Here is a 17,587-nt window from a genome sequence, read left to right as displayed (position 1 = left end):
GCGAGTAAAGAAGATGTTGGCAAACAGGTTTGAAATGAAAGATCTAGGTCATGCAAGTAGAATTCTGGGTATGGACATACAAAGAGATCGTGAAGGTGGGGTACTAACATTGTCTCAGTCGGGATATGTCAAGAAGATTCTCCAAGTCTTCAACATGGATGAAGCAAAGTCGGTGACTATTCCTATTAGAGCTCAGTTCAAGTTGTATTCGATCAAAGATAATGATGGACAAGAACCAGTAGGAGATGATATTTCGTACGCCTATGCCATTGGAAGTATCATGTACGCAATGATAGGAACAAGGTGTGACTTGGCTTATGCAGTAGGTCTAATAAGTCGATTCATGAGTAATCCAAGCTCTAGTCACTGGTCTACAATGAAATGGGTTTTGAGATACTTGAAAGGAATTCAAAATGTAAAGCTTGTGTTCAGGAAGAAGGAAGATTTCAAAGTTGATGGTTACTGTGATTCAGACTTCACATCGGATTTGGATAGGAGACAATCAATTTCTGGATATGTGTTCACAGCAGGAGGAAGTGCTGTATGCTGGAGATCAGGGTTGCAGGACGTCGTTGCTCTATCTACAACTGAACCTGAATATATGGCTTTGGTTGAGGTAGTGAAAGAAGGTATCTGGCTTTAAGGTTTGATTAAGGAGTTCGGTTAAAAAAAAGTATCAGCGTGTGGTGTGTTTCACAGAGTGCTCTCTGTCTACCCCGCAACAATATTCATCATGAGAGAACGAAACACATTAGCCGGAAGCTGCATTTTATCAGAGATAACATAACACAAGGTAATGTGAAGGTGCTTAAGATTGCTACGCTGATGAACCCTACTGTTATGTTGACAAAGGTTCTTCCAGTTGTGAAGTTTGAGAAAGCGTTAAGCTCTCTCGGAGTAGCAGATCACTAAGGTGAAGCCTTGGGGTTTTGGGAGTGCATATGTTTGCCATACTAAAGAGCTAAGTCAGATTGATGTCATCAAGGTTGGATTTTGTATTGCTTTGATGATGAGAATCAATTCTGGTTAGCTTAAACCGTGAGGGATTATGTCATTGAGCTGTCAAGATTGAAGAGGATGGTTAGTCCGGTTCAGCAAGATGGTTAGCACATGGTTTACGGTTATGGAATATTGACTTAGTATGTGTAATAGACTCTATGATATATATAGAGCATATGTGGTTTAATCCCCTCTGTCTTGTGAGCTAAATTGTTCTAGGTGAGCAAGAGAGGGATTTTCAGATTTTTTCATCTATTGTAAACGAGAAAGAGATAGTGAAGTGTTGTGTGAAGAGGGTGGTTTGGGATTAAAATCTATCGCTGAAGCAAACAAGGTGGCTAGCTTGAAACTCTTCAGGAGGCTAACATCATCCCCGTCGTCCCTATGGGCGCAATGGGTTAACCGATACATAATAAAAGAAGGTTCTATATGGACAGTCAATGAGAGCTCCACTTTGGGTTAATGGATATGGAAGAAACTTCTAAAATACAGGGATATCGCGAAGGATTTTTTTTTAAACAGAGATCCAAAACGGAGAAACAACTTCTTTCTGGTTTGATGTCTGGACCCCAGCGGGAAGACTGATTGATTTGACAGGCAGGGGAGGCTGTATTGATATGGGTATTCGGCTGGATGCAACAGTTGATACAGTTATAAAAACGCAGCAACGCAGGCGACACGGGTAGACATTTTTAATAAGATCGAGGATCACATTCTGTGTTTGAAAGAGAAAGGACTGGTGGATCGGGAAGATATTAAACTGTGGAGACGAGGGGACAAATATAAATATGTTTTCAGCTTCAAGGAAACATGGAAACTGACACGAGTGTCACGACCAAAAGTGAATTGGAGCCCTGGGATCTGGTTTGCTTACAATACACCAAAATATTCATTTATGACTTGGTTTGCAATCCTTGACAGACTTGCAACAGGTGATTGAATCAAGCAATGGAACACTCAACACCCCAGCTCTTGTGTGTTTTGCAATGACTCGACTGAGTCAAGAGATCATCTTTTCTTTGTCTGTAAATTTCCAGTGGAGGTTTGGAAAGGTTTAACCCAGAAACTGCTGGCTTCGCGCTACACAAACCAGTGGGATCAGATTATACAGCTGTTGCTCGCTCAAAACAGAGACAAAACAGAGCTTTACATAGTGAGAATGTGTTCCAAGCAACTATGTATGCTGTATGGAGGGAACGTAACCAGCACAAGCATGGAGAAAGCCCACTGTCGCCGAGTCAGCTGCTCCAGATGGTGGAAAAGAACGTTCGTAACAGGCTGTCTTCTATTCGCGCCCACGTGCACATGGGAGGTTTAACTCAATGGTTTGCAACGAGATAGTCTCTTGAAGCTCTTCTCTGTTCTTAAAAATATTCTATTCCAATGTAACACAAAGTGTAAAACAATTTTTTTGTTTGAATTAATTTAACATTTTTTCAAAAAAAAATGTTGTGTGATTCATTCAACACCGAAACGTAGGGTTGTTACTCATTATGAGGGCCTGAACTCGTAAATCTCATGTGCATCTTGCTTATGCTTTTTCTTTAGTGTTTGATAGAGAGTGAAAGTTGAGTGTGTTTGTTGTGTCAGAGCTCTAGATCCTAAGAATTTACAAATTTGATATTTATATCTATATATGTAAGTTTAAAAAAAAGTTGGGGAGAAGAAAGGTTGGAGTCGTTGCGAGCCAGTCTAGAGTCCACAACAGGTTGTCACAGATTGATGTACAGTACGATGACGGTTTGGTGACGAGACAAAGCATCTCCTTAAATCGAATCTTATGGGTATATTTGTTGATTCGCATGTTGTTTACACTTTGCATACTATAAAGGTTTCGATGTTGCAATTAAAAGTGTGTTTTGGGTTTAGAAAATAGAACTTTTTTGTCTTAATGACTGGTTTAAAACCTTCATGGAATGTGGACAGCAAGTTTACCTTTTGATATTTATATTGATTTACATTTTTTTACTAAATTGTTTCTTAGCATAAACTTATTTAGAGCCTGATTGTTTTCAGTTTTTGAAATAGTTTCAGGTTTTTGCTTTTGAAAAACCATTTTTGTTGCCAATCAAGATTTTGAAAAAAATGATTGCCCAAAATCTAGAAAAACTAGTTTTTTCAAATAACTGTATTTTCTAAAGAAAAACCAAAATCTAAGTTTTTGTGGTTTTCAATTTCGCAAAATATACTCACATAAAAAATTATGTCTACTCAAAGAATTATTATTTTTTTATTTTAACATATATTTATGGCATAAATATACTTATTATCAGATTTATCTATCTATGTAGGAATTACAATAGTTTTGTTCGTATTTATAATGTATAAAAGATATTTTTTTAAAAAAAATATTAGACGTGTTTTGATGACTGTATTTTTTATTATTTTAAAATAAATATTTATTAATATTCTTATTTTATTAACTTTAATGGGAAAACCAAAAGCTAGAACCAAAATCTAAAACAACCAATCATGTTTTTCAAAAAACTAAAATCTACTGCAAAATTAAAAATCAAAATCTAAAAACTAAGATTTAAAAACCAAAAACTAAAAGCCAGAAACTAGAAACTAAAATCCAAAAACTAGTAAAACAATCATCACCATGCTGATTAAACAAAAATCATACATGTAATAAAAAATTTTTTTGGTCAAATACATGTAATACAATATGAACCATTATTAATCTATATATGTGTATATATATATGGGGTCGGGTTCTCCTGAGGACTGTCGCACAATTTATTCCTACTAAGCCGGCTCTGGTTAAAACCATAGTGGTTGCATCATTACATTGAAAGATTACACATAAAGAAGAACATGGAAGCTATGAAGAAACAACCACTTGGGTTTGGTAATATAATGCCAACATGTTTACCAAAAAAAAAAAAAGCACTTGGGTTTTGCAAGTGGAAAATCTTAAGAAGACTAGTTTCTTTGGCTTGACTTGACTTTTGGACTAGTAACAGAACCGAGAATATGATCACGTCTGAGTAGTCGATTGCTGTTTGCTGCTGTCAGTATCATCAAACCGAGGAAAATCAAAACCGAGATAGATGAGAAGATAAGCATCAATCCAGCAGCGACCTGTTCTTTCACCTCCTGTGCATACTGAACTGAGTTTAAAGCAAGAAAGGTGATTGGAAACGAGTAAGCCCACCATGCGACATTGAATCTTTTCATTGACTTCTTGAAAAGATTTGGCCTACAGACCTGAAAATGTTTAATAAATAAAGGTTAAATGTCTTGTCATACGATGTCACGTTTGTTTCTTGGTATGTTGTAAACTTACCAGAGACATGAAGATGAAGAGTGAAAGAAAGAACAACATCTTTGCTAGAGGATCAAAGGTTCCTGAAATAGAGTTCCAAGCTAGACTTCCCATGGCTGGTGCAGCAAAGAACAAGAAGAAAACTGGCCTCAGCTTGGTCGGGAAGTTGCTTCCACCTGGTAGGCGTTGATAAAGTGTGACAAAGATAACCACATAGTGAACCATCCCTAGCGAGAACAAGTATATAGCACACTCTCTCCAACCCATCTCTGCTGCTCCCCTTGAAGCCACTAGGTTTGCTATTACTGATACTTGGCTCGCCGGGTTTGCCATCATGGACAAAAACCTTTTCTCTGTGGTGAACCACTGGCCATAAAGCTTTGTGTCGAGGGTCAAGACCGGAAGAGCAAACACCGAGAATAATGTCTGATACAAAATGCTTCGTGGTTCCATCATCGGAGCTGACTGAAGCAAGACAAGCCATGAGATGGATGGAGCGTAAAGATAGTTCACTCCAATATAATCCGAGAACTCTTTTTTCACCATGTCAAAGAAGAAAAAACACTTCAACGCATACAAAAGACAGAGTAACACTTGTGTTGCAAGTGCTAGGTACCACAGGAGATGGAATGCAATAGACGGGAGATTGCTATGCAAATGGGACATGCTCATTGAATCAGGTGCAATCATTATCTTCCACAGCAGAGCTTGGCTGCAGAGAGATAGGCTTATTCTGAAATAGCCCGCATGGAGACCACTCAAAATAGACATCAGAACAATGGGTTTGGCATGAACGAGGTCAGTGTTTCTCTCTTTACTGCTCGATATCGAGTTATCAATATCGATATGAACTTCTTGCGTAGCAATCACCAAGCTTTCCATCTCGGTGTATAGATGGAACAGAGGTAATTGCTTGTTTTGGATTGGTGTTGTTCTAACCTTAGGATGGAGTTCATATTATATAGGCAGAGAAGCTAATGGAGATTAATTAGTACGTAAGCACACGTGATTAAGGGGGACTTAGTTAGTGTTTGACAATGATGTTTACTTATTAGATAATGGATTCTCATAAGGATAGCAACTTTTATAGTAACTTTTGATAAGTCCAGTAAGTTCTATAGTACTTCCCAACATTTCTTGTTTAAGCTTCATGAATATATAAATCCATTCCAGTTGTATTACATTTACAGATTAATCTTATATATTTTTTGCTGCTTTACCTAACTAGTACCATTATAATTGAACAGGATTATTAGGTTTTCTTATCACAGGATGTTACCACTAGCTGTAAAGAGGGACTGATGCCAGCGACCCACTAATTCTAAAAATCCGATCTAACTTTGTATAAGATCTATTGAAATGCAGATAAACAACTATATTGTTGTAAAAGATGATAGGCTTTTGAGTTCTAGTATACATAGCCAGATGCAGTCACCTATTGATCAAGGTCAAGAGCCAAATGCTAAAGGGAGGAATCACTACAAGAAAACATACTATTTGCAAGTCACACATATTTTGTGAGTCATGTGTGTGACACATATTTTGTGAGTCAGCATGTGTTAAAAAGCACAGACTAAACCTAGGCTAAAGGGAGGTCAGGCTGCGCATCCATCGTCTAGCATAAATGAGGTTAGGCCGTTTCACAAAGTGCTAGCTCAGCAAAGCCTCATACCTAATAATAACCTACTAAAATTAATTACAAGTCTTAAAACACTTTGCATATATTGCCTTATCTTCACTTTTGCCTTTCCATGGTTTTATAATTACAAAAAGTGCTAACATGGTTTAGGATCAACAAAGACGGCTAACTTTATGTTACGCCTTCGGTACCAAAGGCGACCCTAAGCGCTCGCCTGGGCTTGGAGTGTTTTCCAGCACTTCGTCGCCTAGCCCCACCTCCAGCCATTTAAAATAAAATTTGATGTACGAAGCAAAAATTATAATAGTTTAAAATACGCTTGTACGGAAAACCGGTCATAAAAAGTGGTAACTTCTTTAAATAATTTTTTTTTAAATCAACTATCACTATTTTATATTTTATATAAAAGTGCGTCTTAGCTTTCGCTTTATCAAGCGTTAAAGAAAAAGCTTCGCTTTATTCAAATCAACCAATAGTATTGTATATAAATATCTATGCTATCAAGAATGTGAGTTCTTTTTTTTGAAACTAGAATGTGAGTTCTTCACTTCATATTTCTGAGTACAGGATTTTAACAGGGTTATAAATGTGCTATATATGCAGAGTTTTTAGCTGGACTTGGGAACTTCATTTAAATTCAAAGAAATTGTAATTAATCGGTTTTGGAAAGTTGAAATCTAAAAGTCTAAGCTCGATCGATTATATTAGATGCTTTATGTTTTTTTTTGTCTTCAACTCATTAGGACATTGAGGTGTGGGGCTTGTGTAGACACTTATATTAGTTGTTTCAGGCTTAGTACACCATACTTCACAAAGTAAATAGATAAATATTTTTATATATCGGTGATTTACAATAGTAAGAGATAAATGGTGGGAGATAATTTGATAAATGAGTCATGAAGCACATATGCTGTCTCTCACACAAGTAACTGTTGATAATCGCAATGAATCAATGGTCGAGAGATTTTTGAATAACTGCAAAATTTCTTCTAGGAAAATAACATAAATAGGAAATTTTAGAAATCTTAACCATTGAAACTTTGCGTTTTATAAAAAAAATCATTTTGATCAAAAATAAAATAAAAAATAAAAGATTTCATAAAAAAATTTGGAATAAATAAAAGAAGAGGTCATTAGATTCGATGCTTTGATTGGAATTACTGGCTTTGATTCAATTATTCGGATTAATATCGAATCATATCAAGCTATAAAAGAAGAGGTCATTAGATTGATGACACTTAGTTAGAAATACGTCATTTGCATAAGAACACTCCCCGAAGCTTCCAACATTACATGTTTATGGCAATGCATTATTTTATGTGGAAACACATCTAGGTTTAGTGATCAAGAATTAAGGTTTCAGTCCTTAGTAAGAAATAAGAATTATAGGTTATCATAAATTTGTATGAGACTAGAAGTATAATACTCTGTCGCAGTCAAGTTGAAATGTTGTGAAAATTTGTATCATATATAGATGTGTACTAGATAGTTAAATTTAATCTTATTTTAAAAGTTAAATAGATGTTTTAGACTTTTCACATACCAATTAGCATAAAACATCATTAAATAATCATCATTAATGATCTATTTAAACACAAAACTATAGAATATAAATAGCTTTGAAAAATTAAATAATTATAATTTGAACTCAAACAAAAAAATAATTGATAATAGAGTGAATGTGTGATATACCCCCAACGGAGGTCCAAATTAAAGAAATGCCCATGATGTGACATAAAGGCAAAACATGATGATTTTTGTGACTTGAATGGACAAAAATACACTTACTTCGTTATACAAAATTTGTTAGCGAGTTAACATATTTTTAACATGATATAAAAATTGTTAGTAAATTAACAAAATTTTAACATGCTATAAATTTTGTTATCGGGTTACGTCTATTTATTAACGTGTTAAAACAAATCGCTAACAAACAGGTTAGCATGTTAACAATGCTAGTATCATAAAAATACATATATTAACCGTTAATCAATTATCTATCAAAAAGCCGTAAACTTATTTGTAACAGCTAACATTCTATGTATCTGTTACAAATTCATTAAAATATAATAATAACGGGTAAATAATGAAATAGCTGCTAACTTACATAAAATCTAAATAAAAGAATGTATATTTCAAGATATGAAATTGGAAATAATAGAATTTTAGTATGAGATAATAACATTAGCAATATGGGCAAAAGAATCAGAGTAAAAATAGAGATTTATGGTGAAAAATGAAAGCACAAATATGATATGTGTGAGAGATAAAAAGATTAGAAGATAGAGAAGAGAAGAGAGAAAAAAATGATATAAGGGTAAAATGGTCCGATTTTTGAATCTTGAAAACTGAGGGTAAATCGTCAATTATGGCTCGGTTTAGGGACAATCCCACCAATTTCTGTTGATAATAATATAGAGGGAGTTAATTAGATGATTTTATAATTTTCTTTTCCACCGCCAAGTCAATCCCCATACTAAAAATAACACTTTTAGGATTTAATTGGTAGAATATTGGTAACAACAGTATAAAGCTCTTTATTATTCAATCAAATTATATTATTAAAACATTTAGAGTAGTATTTAGAAGTTAGAAATAAATGTTGCACAAAAAAAAGAAATTAATTTTTAATTTTGTTTTGCTTAAGTCTTTCATATTTACCTTTTAATAGAGCATTCAATTTAAAATATATCAAATTTTAAAATAATCTTGTATAACTAATTTACTTTAGTTAATAATATCAAAACTATACTTATTCAAATAAAATATATTTTGAAAACTAAAATTCACAAATAGTTTATTTTTTATTTTTTAAATTAAAAAATAAAAACATTTCAAATTAAAATAAAATTTATTATATATAACTATAATATATTATTTTTAGTAATTAAAAAAATAAAATGTCAAAATATATTATATAATTTATTTATTTATAAATAAATTATATATCATATAATAATTTTATATATTAATCATTTATTTTTCTATCAATCATTATTTTGGTAGTTTTACATTCATTAAAACCTATGACCCGTTAAAGTTTACTAAGTTTCTGAACCATTAAAAAATTAAACATGAATTTATTAGAGATACATATCTAACTTTTGGATAGGAGGTGCATCCCACGAATTGATCTATCTCCCAAATATTTTAATGGACTGTAAACAATAGATCCATATCCGTATAATTACATGTGGAATTCATAATTTTGCACTAGAAAAGAGTCGATCCTTGGCCTAAACCAACATGAGTCTGGTGGAGTAGATCACCGTCCACCACGGAGTAGACCACCGGTCCACCACGATACGATTGTTCCTGAACTACTAGACTATGGTTAATTATAAGTTATGTTATGTATGTAGTGATGAAAATACATAAAACTAATCTTTGACTAAATCCCGATTAATCTCCGTTTACACAACTCTAGATCTAACCTGAGTATACTAACACGTCTGGTGATTTTCCGAACAGAGATTTATATCATGGAAATCACAGTGTAGCGGAAAGAAAAAGGTTTGTAAATTTCAAGAACTGAAATGCTATAAGACCGTGTGGTGATTCTTGCTTACGGTTGGCCCATCAACTTTCTTTGTTGCACTCAAATGTTTCGCGATTAATCTATGCTTTTTTTTTAATTCGTAACTGTTGATCTAAACATCGTCAGAAAACATATTTGTAAAGTAATACTTGGTGGACCTTACTTCCTGAATTCTCGGCCCAAGAATTTGAGAAATAACTGTAGGGTTCGACGGTTCGTGCGTTGGATTTTGCGAAACTGAAGAGTGGGAATTCGCAGATATCATAAGTTGGTTGCTAATGAACAAATAGATCATCTCATTTAGCAGTCAAAAATTTGTATCTATCTTTCATGATATTATGTAAGAATTAGATATATCATGGCAAATTTTTCAGAAAAAATGGTGTCTTCCACAAAGAAATTTGATAATTTAGCAAAAAAAAAAAAAAAAAAAGAAAGAAAGAAAGAAATTTGATAAGTGAAATTTTGAGTAACTTTACATAATTTTCTTCTATCCGAAAAAAGATTCATCGAAATAATAAGTCATCGTTGATATCGAGATATCTGAAATCGCTAAATGTAACAAGAGATCTTTTTCGATCAATCTCTTTGCCCCTCATTCTTCAAAATCAAAAAGAGATTTTTTCAAGTTTAAATTTGTTCATTTGAAAAAAAAGTATTTCTAATTTGCATGGTCCAATCATTTATCCCGAAAATTTATACAACAAAGTCATGTAAGTCAATAATATACTTTCCTAGCCACAATTCAAAGGATTGACGGAACCCACTCAAGCGGTAGAACAAATGCATATAGTATACCACTTATTAAATTTATTTCTCCTATGCAAGAAAAATAATATTATCTAAAAAAATCAAGTTATTAATGAAAGTTACTAATAACCAGGTCTGGCTTGTTGTTATTGGTGGACCGTGCACTAGGCGTTACAAGATCGTATATATTATTTTTAAATCGTCTAGATAATTACAATATTGTAATAATAAATAATATATAATTTATTATTCATAAATTATAATATTAATATATTATAATATATATTCTTATGAAAATATTTTTTATCATATATAAATAATAATTTTTGCTATTATTTAGTATAAACATTACATATATATAATATATTGTTATAATTTATAAATGCATAAACCGTTTAACTAATAATCTAAGCGTTTGCTTAATCATTCTAGGCGTTAGATCATCGTCTGCTCAGCGCCGAGCACTTTTTTGAACACTGGTTCCTTCCAAACATCCAAATTTTTGGATCTAGTCAACCGTGGCGTAGATCGATTTCATATAGTTGAAATTTTAAATTTCATGTCTTAATACTTTTTTTTTGCCGTTTTGAAAAATTTATTATACAAAGGCAAGTCCAAGAAGGACAAGCCCACCTGAACATACACAGAGTCCAAAGGCCCGAAAAGATTAACAAGCCGGAAGGGCAGAGTAAAAAAAATGGGCCTACTTACATTGAATTCGAAATACTTAATACTTACATTGAATTCGAAATGAGAATATTTGTATAAAACGGCTGCTAGTTTTTTTTCCTTTTGATAATTTGGGAGTATCAAACAATTTGAGATCTAACCGACTAGTTTTTTGGAAGCTTATCTACTGATGCCAGACAGACATAATTGTCAACAATAAAAATTAGATATCTATATCACTATGTCACATAGCGGGTAAATTTGAATTCGATAGATGCTTATCACTTTTCTAAACTCGATGTACCACTCGACTATGCTTATGTGGTAAAAACGGCTGCTAGTGGCTAATGATATATCATATACTGTCATATATCCTTTTTCTTTTCTTTTGATCAAAAATATCTAATTGTTTTACCAAACCATATTGTATACCAATTAGATGCCCTCCATTACAACAGTTCTAAGAAGAATTGATTAGAAAGAGTATGACTACATGCAAACATGTGTCTTAACGACTCCATTTACACTTTACAGAAGTCGTAGAGAAGAGAGACTTCTCGACCTCACGCAAACCTTATGAGATATTTTGTAACTTAAAAAAATATGGCAATAGCATAAAGGGCGGCTTTATAGATCACGGGGTCCCAATCCCTCACCTTCTTTTATCACCCATGACTTTGCATTTCCTTTATTTCATTTATATATTGACTATACATACTTCCATCATAATTTCACACACAGTTTCACGCACATTTTTTTGAAGCTAACTGTAATACCTCTTATCGTTTTCATGACTTCTGTTTTTCCTAATTAATAAGTCTAGTCAACATAATAAATTTAGAAAATTATTTTACATCTTTAATGCAGAAAAAAATTGTTGATCAGTATATTCCACGTTTCTATTAATCGTAATTTTGGTGTGATATTATTGGTAAGTTACTTTTATTTAGAAAATAAATGATTTTTTTTAAGAATCAAAATTTTCTTATAAATTCATATGATTTATTAACTTATGTGTAAAATACTTCAAAACGTCACTTCAAAAAAGGAGTATACAATTGAAAGCCAAATTAGTTTCGGAAGCCAATCCAACTAAATCAGGTCAAGTTTGCTTCGAACTAGAGTTCTTTTGAACTTTTTCGAAAAAATGGATTGTTTTTAGTTATTTTTTTCTTTTTTCGAAAAAAATGCAAGATTCTATACGAGACTTCCAACAAATGTCATGTGTGAAAGACAGTAGGAGTATTTTAGAGCAGGAGAGGCATCTCGGATCAGAAAATAGACAAAACAATTGTATAGTTTTTAGTGCAATTTAAATTAAACATAATAAATACTCATTGGTAAATCATGACCCCACGTCAAACTGGAGTTGCACTGAAGGTAAAAAACGTACTTCTGCTAATCGCTTCTTCCCAAAGCTTGAGATATTATTCTTTATTTTTTTATAAATTATAATCCTGCAGATTTAACTGATTAAATAAACAAAGAAAATAGATTTTTTGGCTCCGCCTTCTCTCTAAAAACAACCGACGAATTTAAAGCTTCCGGCCGGCGGGGTGGGCTTCCACAGCCACCGCCGGTCCGGCCTGTCCGCCTCTACTGTTTTTTTTCTTTTCTTGTCTAGTTTTTTTGGGAGTTATAACCAGCTTCCGGCGGCGCATCATTTCTTCGGTGGTCGGTCGGCTCTGTCTCCGGCGTTGTACCTACTCGAAGGGGTAAACGGTCGGCTTAAGGTTCTGGTGCCGTGCGGTGGTTTTGTTCTCGCCGACGGTTCTTTTGTTTGGCTAATCGGAGAGTCCGATTAGGGATTTGGTGTTTCGGGTGGCTTCGCTTCGGGATGAGATCCCGTTTAGTCTCGGTGAAGCTCTCCGAGGAAGGAAGCCTAGAGGAGAAGAAGATGGATCTGGAGGCTCGGGAGGCGATCTCGGGACTGTCCCGATGACGAATTCCGCCTAGTTTGAGCTCCGGTATCGATGTTGTTCGACGCGGTGGTTCTGGTTTCGGAGAGATCCGGTGAAGCAGCAGTTTGTTTCGTTTTCTCCGACGTCGGCCTCGGTCGGTGGATCGCGACTCGATGGAAGTGCGACGCGTGTCTTGTCGATGTTGTGGTTTCAACACGTGGGCGTCCATGCGTGTTCTTTGACGCGTGGTTTGGAGCGCCGCGTGGGTTTGAAGACTGGATTTCGGCCCATTGTTTGTCTCCTTTAGCTGTCCTGTGTTTTGGGCTTTTTTGTTTGTGTTTTGTTGGTGTTTACTCGTTTCTGAACTTTTAAGCCCATAATAAAATCTTAGTTGGAAAAAAAAAAACAAAAAAAATTACGTTTGTTTCTGTTCTTTCTAAACAATTGTAGAACATCTACAGTCCTTTATATTTTTCATCAAAAAAAAAAGAAAATTTTCTCAAAAAGAAGAAGAAAATTTTCAATGAATTTCTCTAAAACGGAAAACATTATTTTCTAAATATACAAAAAAAATAAAATTTAAAATATTTAGTTTATAAGATTACAATGAAGATGTTTCTTTTTCTATTTTCAGGCTTCCTCTAGTTTAAACAAAATAAAATATAGAAATTGAGTGAAGATGATCTAAAAGATTTTTTTCCATTTTCGTAAATTATAAAAAAAATCACTCCTTTAGTATCTATCTTGTTCATATAAATGAAGAAATTGATTAATCTGAAATTTTCTTTATATGCCTAATTGTCTGCTCACCTATCTCGACTTATTGATTTTCATAGTATTGATCAAACAATTAAACTCGTAGTTTCTTGGAAGTTGTTTCTCCTTGTTTATATCAAGCTTACAGCTTTATAGGTGACTTCATTAGACAGCAATTACGTACGTGTCAAACTGTTATGGTGGCATTTATTGACCTTTGCAGTTGTTATATACAGTATGCATAATACAGATCCTATTAAATGTTCAATAAGTGCCATAATGTAGTACACTTTGTTGACGCTATCTCATTATCTATTGAAGGTACAGCCAAACTATTAGGTTTCTGTATTCGGCGCCCACATTTCATGTATAATATACACACAAAAAGAAATATCATTATTAAAGGCTATGCTAATTAAGTTACGTAACTAATATTTTAATATAATTTAAAATAAATAGCTGATATTATTCAAAACTAAAACATGTTGTATATTTACAAGTCTTGTGCGAAACATAACAAATGTGAATCAATGAAATAAACTCACTGTTTCTTATAACCCAGTTGAAAAAAATTGAAAATATATAAAAAAAAATTTGTATGTAGTATATATATGTTTCTATTGATTTTTGTTGTTTCCTTCGCCGTCATGGTGGTTCGACCCATTGATCATAGAAGAAATAACGGAAGCAAGAGCTGCCGTAAAATTCGGATCAGCAGTTAGTGCTGATATTGTATCAGCCACCGTGTGCGACTGTGCTGCTGAAGGAGAGCCACTAGAAAACTGCAGGCCCGAGAATTTGGACTGGTTATACAGTGCCTGGCCTATTACCTGTGGTAAATTTGTCATTTGTTGTTGCGGCCGCAGCATCAGTGAGTTGTTGGTAGCAGCGGCTGTGGAAGGGGATGAACCATTAGGAAGCGGAGGAGGTGCGTGAGTGAGGTCTAATGTGACTGTAGGGAACGGGGCAGAGGCTGAGATTGTAGCCATGCTTGTGGAGCAAGGAAGAACGGCCCTGGCTAGTAAATTGGTAGGGTTCATCATCCCGTCGTGACTAGACATTGACCCGGATAGCAACATGTTAGCCGCGGCCATGGTTGTGGAAGCCATCGCCACTGCAGCTGGGGGCAATGGATGGTTGTGGTTTCCCTCGTAGGTCGTTATTAGAATTGATCTGTCCTCCGCACAACGTTGGACCTATAAATTTATAATTACGGAGCAAACTTTTTAGCCAATCACTCAAAATCTCTATTTTAATTAAGAACTCATGAATATTTAGTCTGAGAGTCAAATCTTGTACAAGATTCTAAAACTGACTCGGTTTTTATGTTCTTTCTCTAATTCACACATGTGCACAATACCGGAATGAACTTATATAACACATAAACTGCAATACGACCTATTAAGTTACATTACGTTACCTCCAAAACATATTCATTATCGTATTCTTACCTAGTTTTATGCTTTATATATGCAATTTCAATTGTTAAAAACAAAACTTGGATGAGCCAATATACGTACTTGTTTGCGAACGGGACAACCCGTGGCCATGGTACAACGGTAATAAGCCCGCGGACATGGATTGCCTTTTGCCATCTTTTGGCCGTACTTTCTCCATTGACATCCATCGCTTATCTATAAAAAAAAAAAATTACAAACTTAATTAATCTCTATAGCATATGTTTCATTTTGTGACGTCAGTCAATTAAATTTACCGTCTTAAGCATTGTCTAAATTATTACCATGGTAGCTTCCGATCGAGCCCGAACCGAGACGCGGGCTTTCCTCATCGTAGCTTCTGTGGATTGATCAAACCTCGGTGGGCTACTGTTATTCACTTTCTGAACTTTGTTAGACTCGGTTTCAGGACTTTCTTCACGCCCAAGTCTCTTTCCATCCCTAACCTCGTTGTTACGCCTCTCGGCCGCAGAATATCCTGCCGAACGAGTCCTATCTTCCGACGAAGAATTTGACAAATCCTCGGCCTCACCTGCTGTTCCCGAAGGGCCTAGATCAATAAACTGCCTTGGTACTATCGTCTCCTCATGCTTTCCAGCAGCCTCTATTGCCTAAAATCATATAGGTTCGTCAATATTAACTTAGGGTAAATCCCATTCACTTGTGGTTAATCAATCAATTATTTAATTACCTTATTATGTTGTTGTTGTTGTTGCTGCTGCTGTTGTTGCATAAGTGAAACAAGATGCATATGAAGTGAAGTGTAATTGTTGCTCACTTGTGTAAGCAATTCTCTTAGCTTTTGATTCTCCATAGTCATTTTCTTCAGCTCATCTTGTAACTTGACCAACTAGGATTGACATAAAAATATTACATAACAAATTAAACCGGTTCCCTTTCGTCTATAAAGCAAATAATACAGTATTAATTAACGCAGAAAAAATTTAGAAAAGTTACCTCATTATTTGCACGCTTATCTTCCATTTCGGACGATTCTCCATTGTTGATCACTGATTGATCGCTCCGGGCATTAACAGTTGTTCGAAGGTTCAAACCGGTCTATTCAAAAATAAATTCACAAAACCATAATTAGTGAATATTTCACAAAAACAATAAATAAATATTAAATTCATTTTTCTTTTATACGAGTTATCGAAAATTTCGAACTTACATTTACATCAGTTCGATCATCTTGTTCCTCCTTCTTAACCCGTAATCCAGCGTCGTCAACGTCGTCCCGACAAACCCTAGACTTATTGTCGGAGAAGAAATCCACTTCTCCGGGAACTTCACGGTCGTTTTCTCCGGCGAGTCCATTAGAAGAATCATCATCTTCACGATCACGATTACCGGAGAGACTCACGGGAAACCTGAATTCACTACCGTCGGTGGACAACTTCGTTTTTTGGTCATCCTCGTCGCCCATTCTAGACATCGTCAATGGATTCAAGAAGCGGCGGTGGTTATTATTCTTGAAACGGTTAGGGTTTATGAGATCAAGAGAAGATGAATCAAGAGTGAGACCAGACCAACCTCTGTCCATAAATAAAAGAAAGAAGATCACGAGATGAACCAAAGGAGAAATATGGTTAAAGATAGAGAGAGAGACAAAGATGAAAGATTTTTTTTGTTTGGTTTGGTTTAGAGAGAGAGATGAAGAAATTGTGAAGTCTTCTGCCAGAACATTAGACCCTCCTATAAAAAGGGTTTGGGACGTGGACCGGCTCTTTCTTCTTCTTTCGTCACATTTTTTTTTAAATTGTAAATTAATTAAACTTTGATTTTATTGTCCAGAGACTTTCAGAAAAATGAAAGATTTACGTCAGACCCTGCGTCATGCTGTGTCCTGACCTGACCCAAGAATCACCCGGATTCTAACCGCGTTTTATTTCCATGGACATTCAATTAAAAAAAATATTCTTCTGAAAATCAGTATTTTAAAATATGGTCTAGGTCGTTTTTAGGCAGTGTCTATTTGCGAGTCACCTATAGACAGATCTAGACGATCTTATAAGCCTAACTGTTTTAAAATGTAGTTTATGAATTTCTAACTATATATATTTAAAATACACATTTGAAAGAAAAAATTATATGGATTGTATTAATATTTTTGTATATTTTTCATTTGTATTTCTCTGATCTTTAAAATATATTATGGTTGTTTGGAATTATTCAAAAAAAAAATCATAAAGTTGTGGTCTAGTGTTAGGCGAATTTGGCTTGCTAAATAATCTGGATTAGTCCACTACACTTCACTTTGTGACTACATATATCAGCCAATTTTATGGTCCATTTGAATACTTAGAGTGAAAATTTATTCATAGGTTGCACCACCATTTTAAAGATTAGTTTGAGATTAAAGGTATCTCACTATACTTCATTTTGTTGCCAAGCAAATATGAATCTGTTTTATAGCTCATTTGAATATCTAAAATGAGAGTTCATCCGTAGATCGTATCACTTTTTTGAAAATTAATTTGAGTCTCTCCCTAAGATACCTAAAATTAAACAACAAAAAATGACTTCAAAACTAATTCAGATCCAAATTTTTATGCGCCATATATAATATCCAGGTTGAGTGGTATGACCCGATATAATCAAATTTATTTG

General features: G+C 34.4%; 2 protein-coding genes across 2 annotated transcripts; both read right to left on the bottom strand.

Annotated features, from left to right (window-relative positions):
• Positions 1-3,724: 3,724 nt before the first annotated feature.
• Positions 3,725-5,190, bottom strand: LOC108826087 (S-type anion channel SLAH1-like). Its single transcript, XM_018599461.2, has 2 exons — positions 4,289-5,190; positions 3,725-4,209 (listed from the first exon to the last, which is right to left on the bottom strand). Exons 1-2 carry the CDS (start codon positions 5,147-5,149, stop codon positions 3,925-3,927), a joined length of 1,146 nt encoding a protein of 381 aa, XP_018454963.1. The 5' UTR covers positions 5,150-5,190; the 3' UTR covers positions 3,725-3,924.
• Positions 5,191-13,983: 8,793 nt separating this feature from the next.
• On the bottom strand, positions 13,984-16,654 carry LOC108823653 (WRKY transcription factor 6). The gene is made up of 6 exons (XM_018596908.2): positions 16,149-16,654; positions 15,935-16,036; positions 15,669-15,827; positions 15,262-15,588; positions 15,041-15,154; positions 13,984-14,716 (listed from the first exon to the last, which is right to left on the bottom strand). The coding sequence occupies exons 1-6, from the start codon at positions 16,518-16,520 to the stop codon at positions 14,138-14,140; spliced, it is 1,653 nt and encodes a 550-aa protein (XP_018452410.1). The 5' UTR covers positions 16,521-16,654; the 3' UTR covers positions 13,984-14,137.
• Positions 16,655-17,587: the final 933 nt, after the last annotated feature.

The sequence above is a fragment of the Raphanus sativus genome, chromosome 9 (assembly GCF_000801105.2).
Source record: "Raphanus sativus cultivar WK10039 chromosome 9, ASM80110v3, whole genome shotgun sequence".
Taxonomy (NCBI): domain Eukaryota; kingdom Viridiplantae; phylum Streptophyta; class Magnoliopsida; order Brassicales; family Brassicaceae; genus Raphanus; species Raphanus sativus.
Note: the sequence above shows the minus strand (reverse complement) of the source record. Positions and strands in the feature narration are given on the sequence as shown.

Excerpts from the sequence above, each read along its gene's own strand:
- LOC108826087 (XM_018599461.2), bottom strand. The coding sequence starts at position 5,149 with ATGGAAAGCTTGGTGATTGCTACGCAAGAAGTTCATATCGATATTGAT. Across the intron at positions 4,210-4,288 it reads TCTTCATCTTCATGTCTCTG|GTCTGTAGGCCAAATCTTTT; the intron begins GTAAGTTTACAA and ends AAACATTTTCAG.
- LOC108823653 (XM_018596908.2), bottom strand. The coding sequence starts at position 16,520 with ATGGACAGAGGTTGGTCTGGTCTCACTCTTGATTCATCTTCTCTTGAT. Across the intron at positions 15,155-15,261 it reads CTCGATCGGAAGCTACCATG|ATAAGCGATGGATGTCAATG; the intron begins GTAATAATTTAG and ends TTTTTTTTATAG. Across the intron at positions 14,717-15,040 it reads GTTGTCCCGTTCGCAAACAA|GTCCAACGTTGTGCGGAGGA; the intron begins GTACGTATATTG and ends ATAAATTTATAG.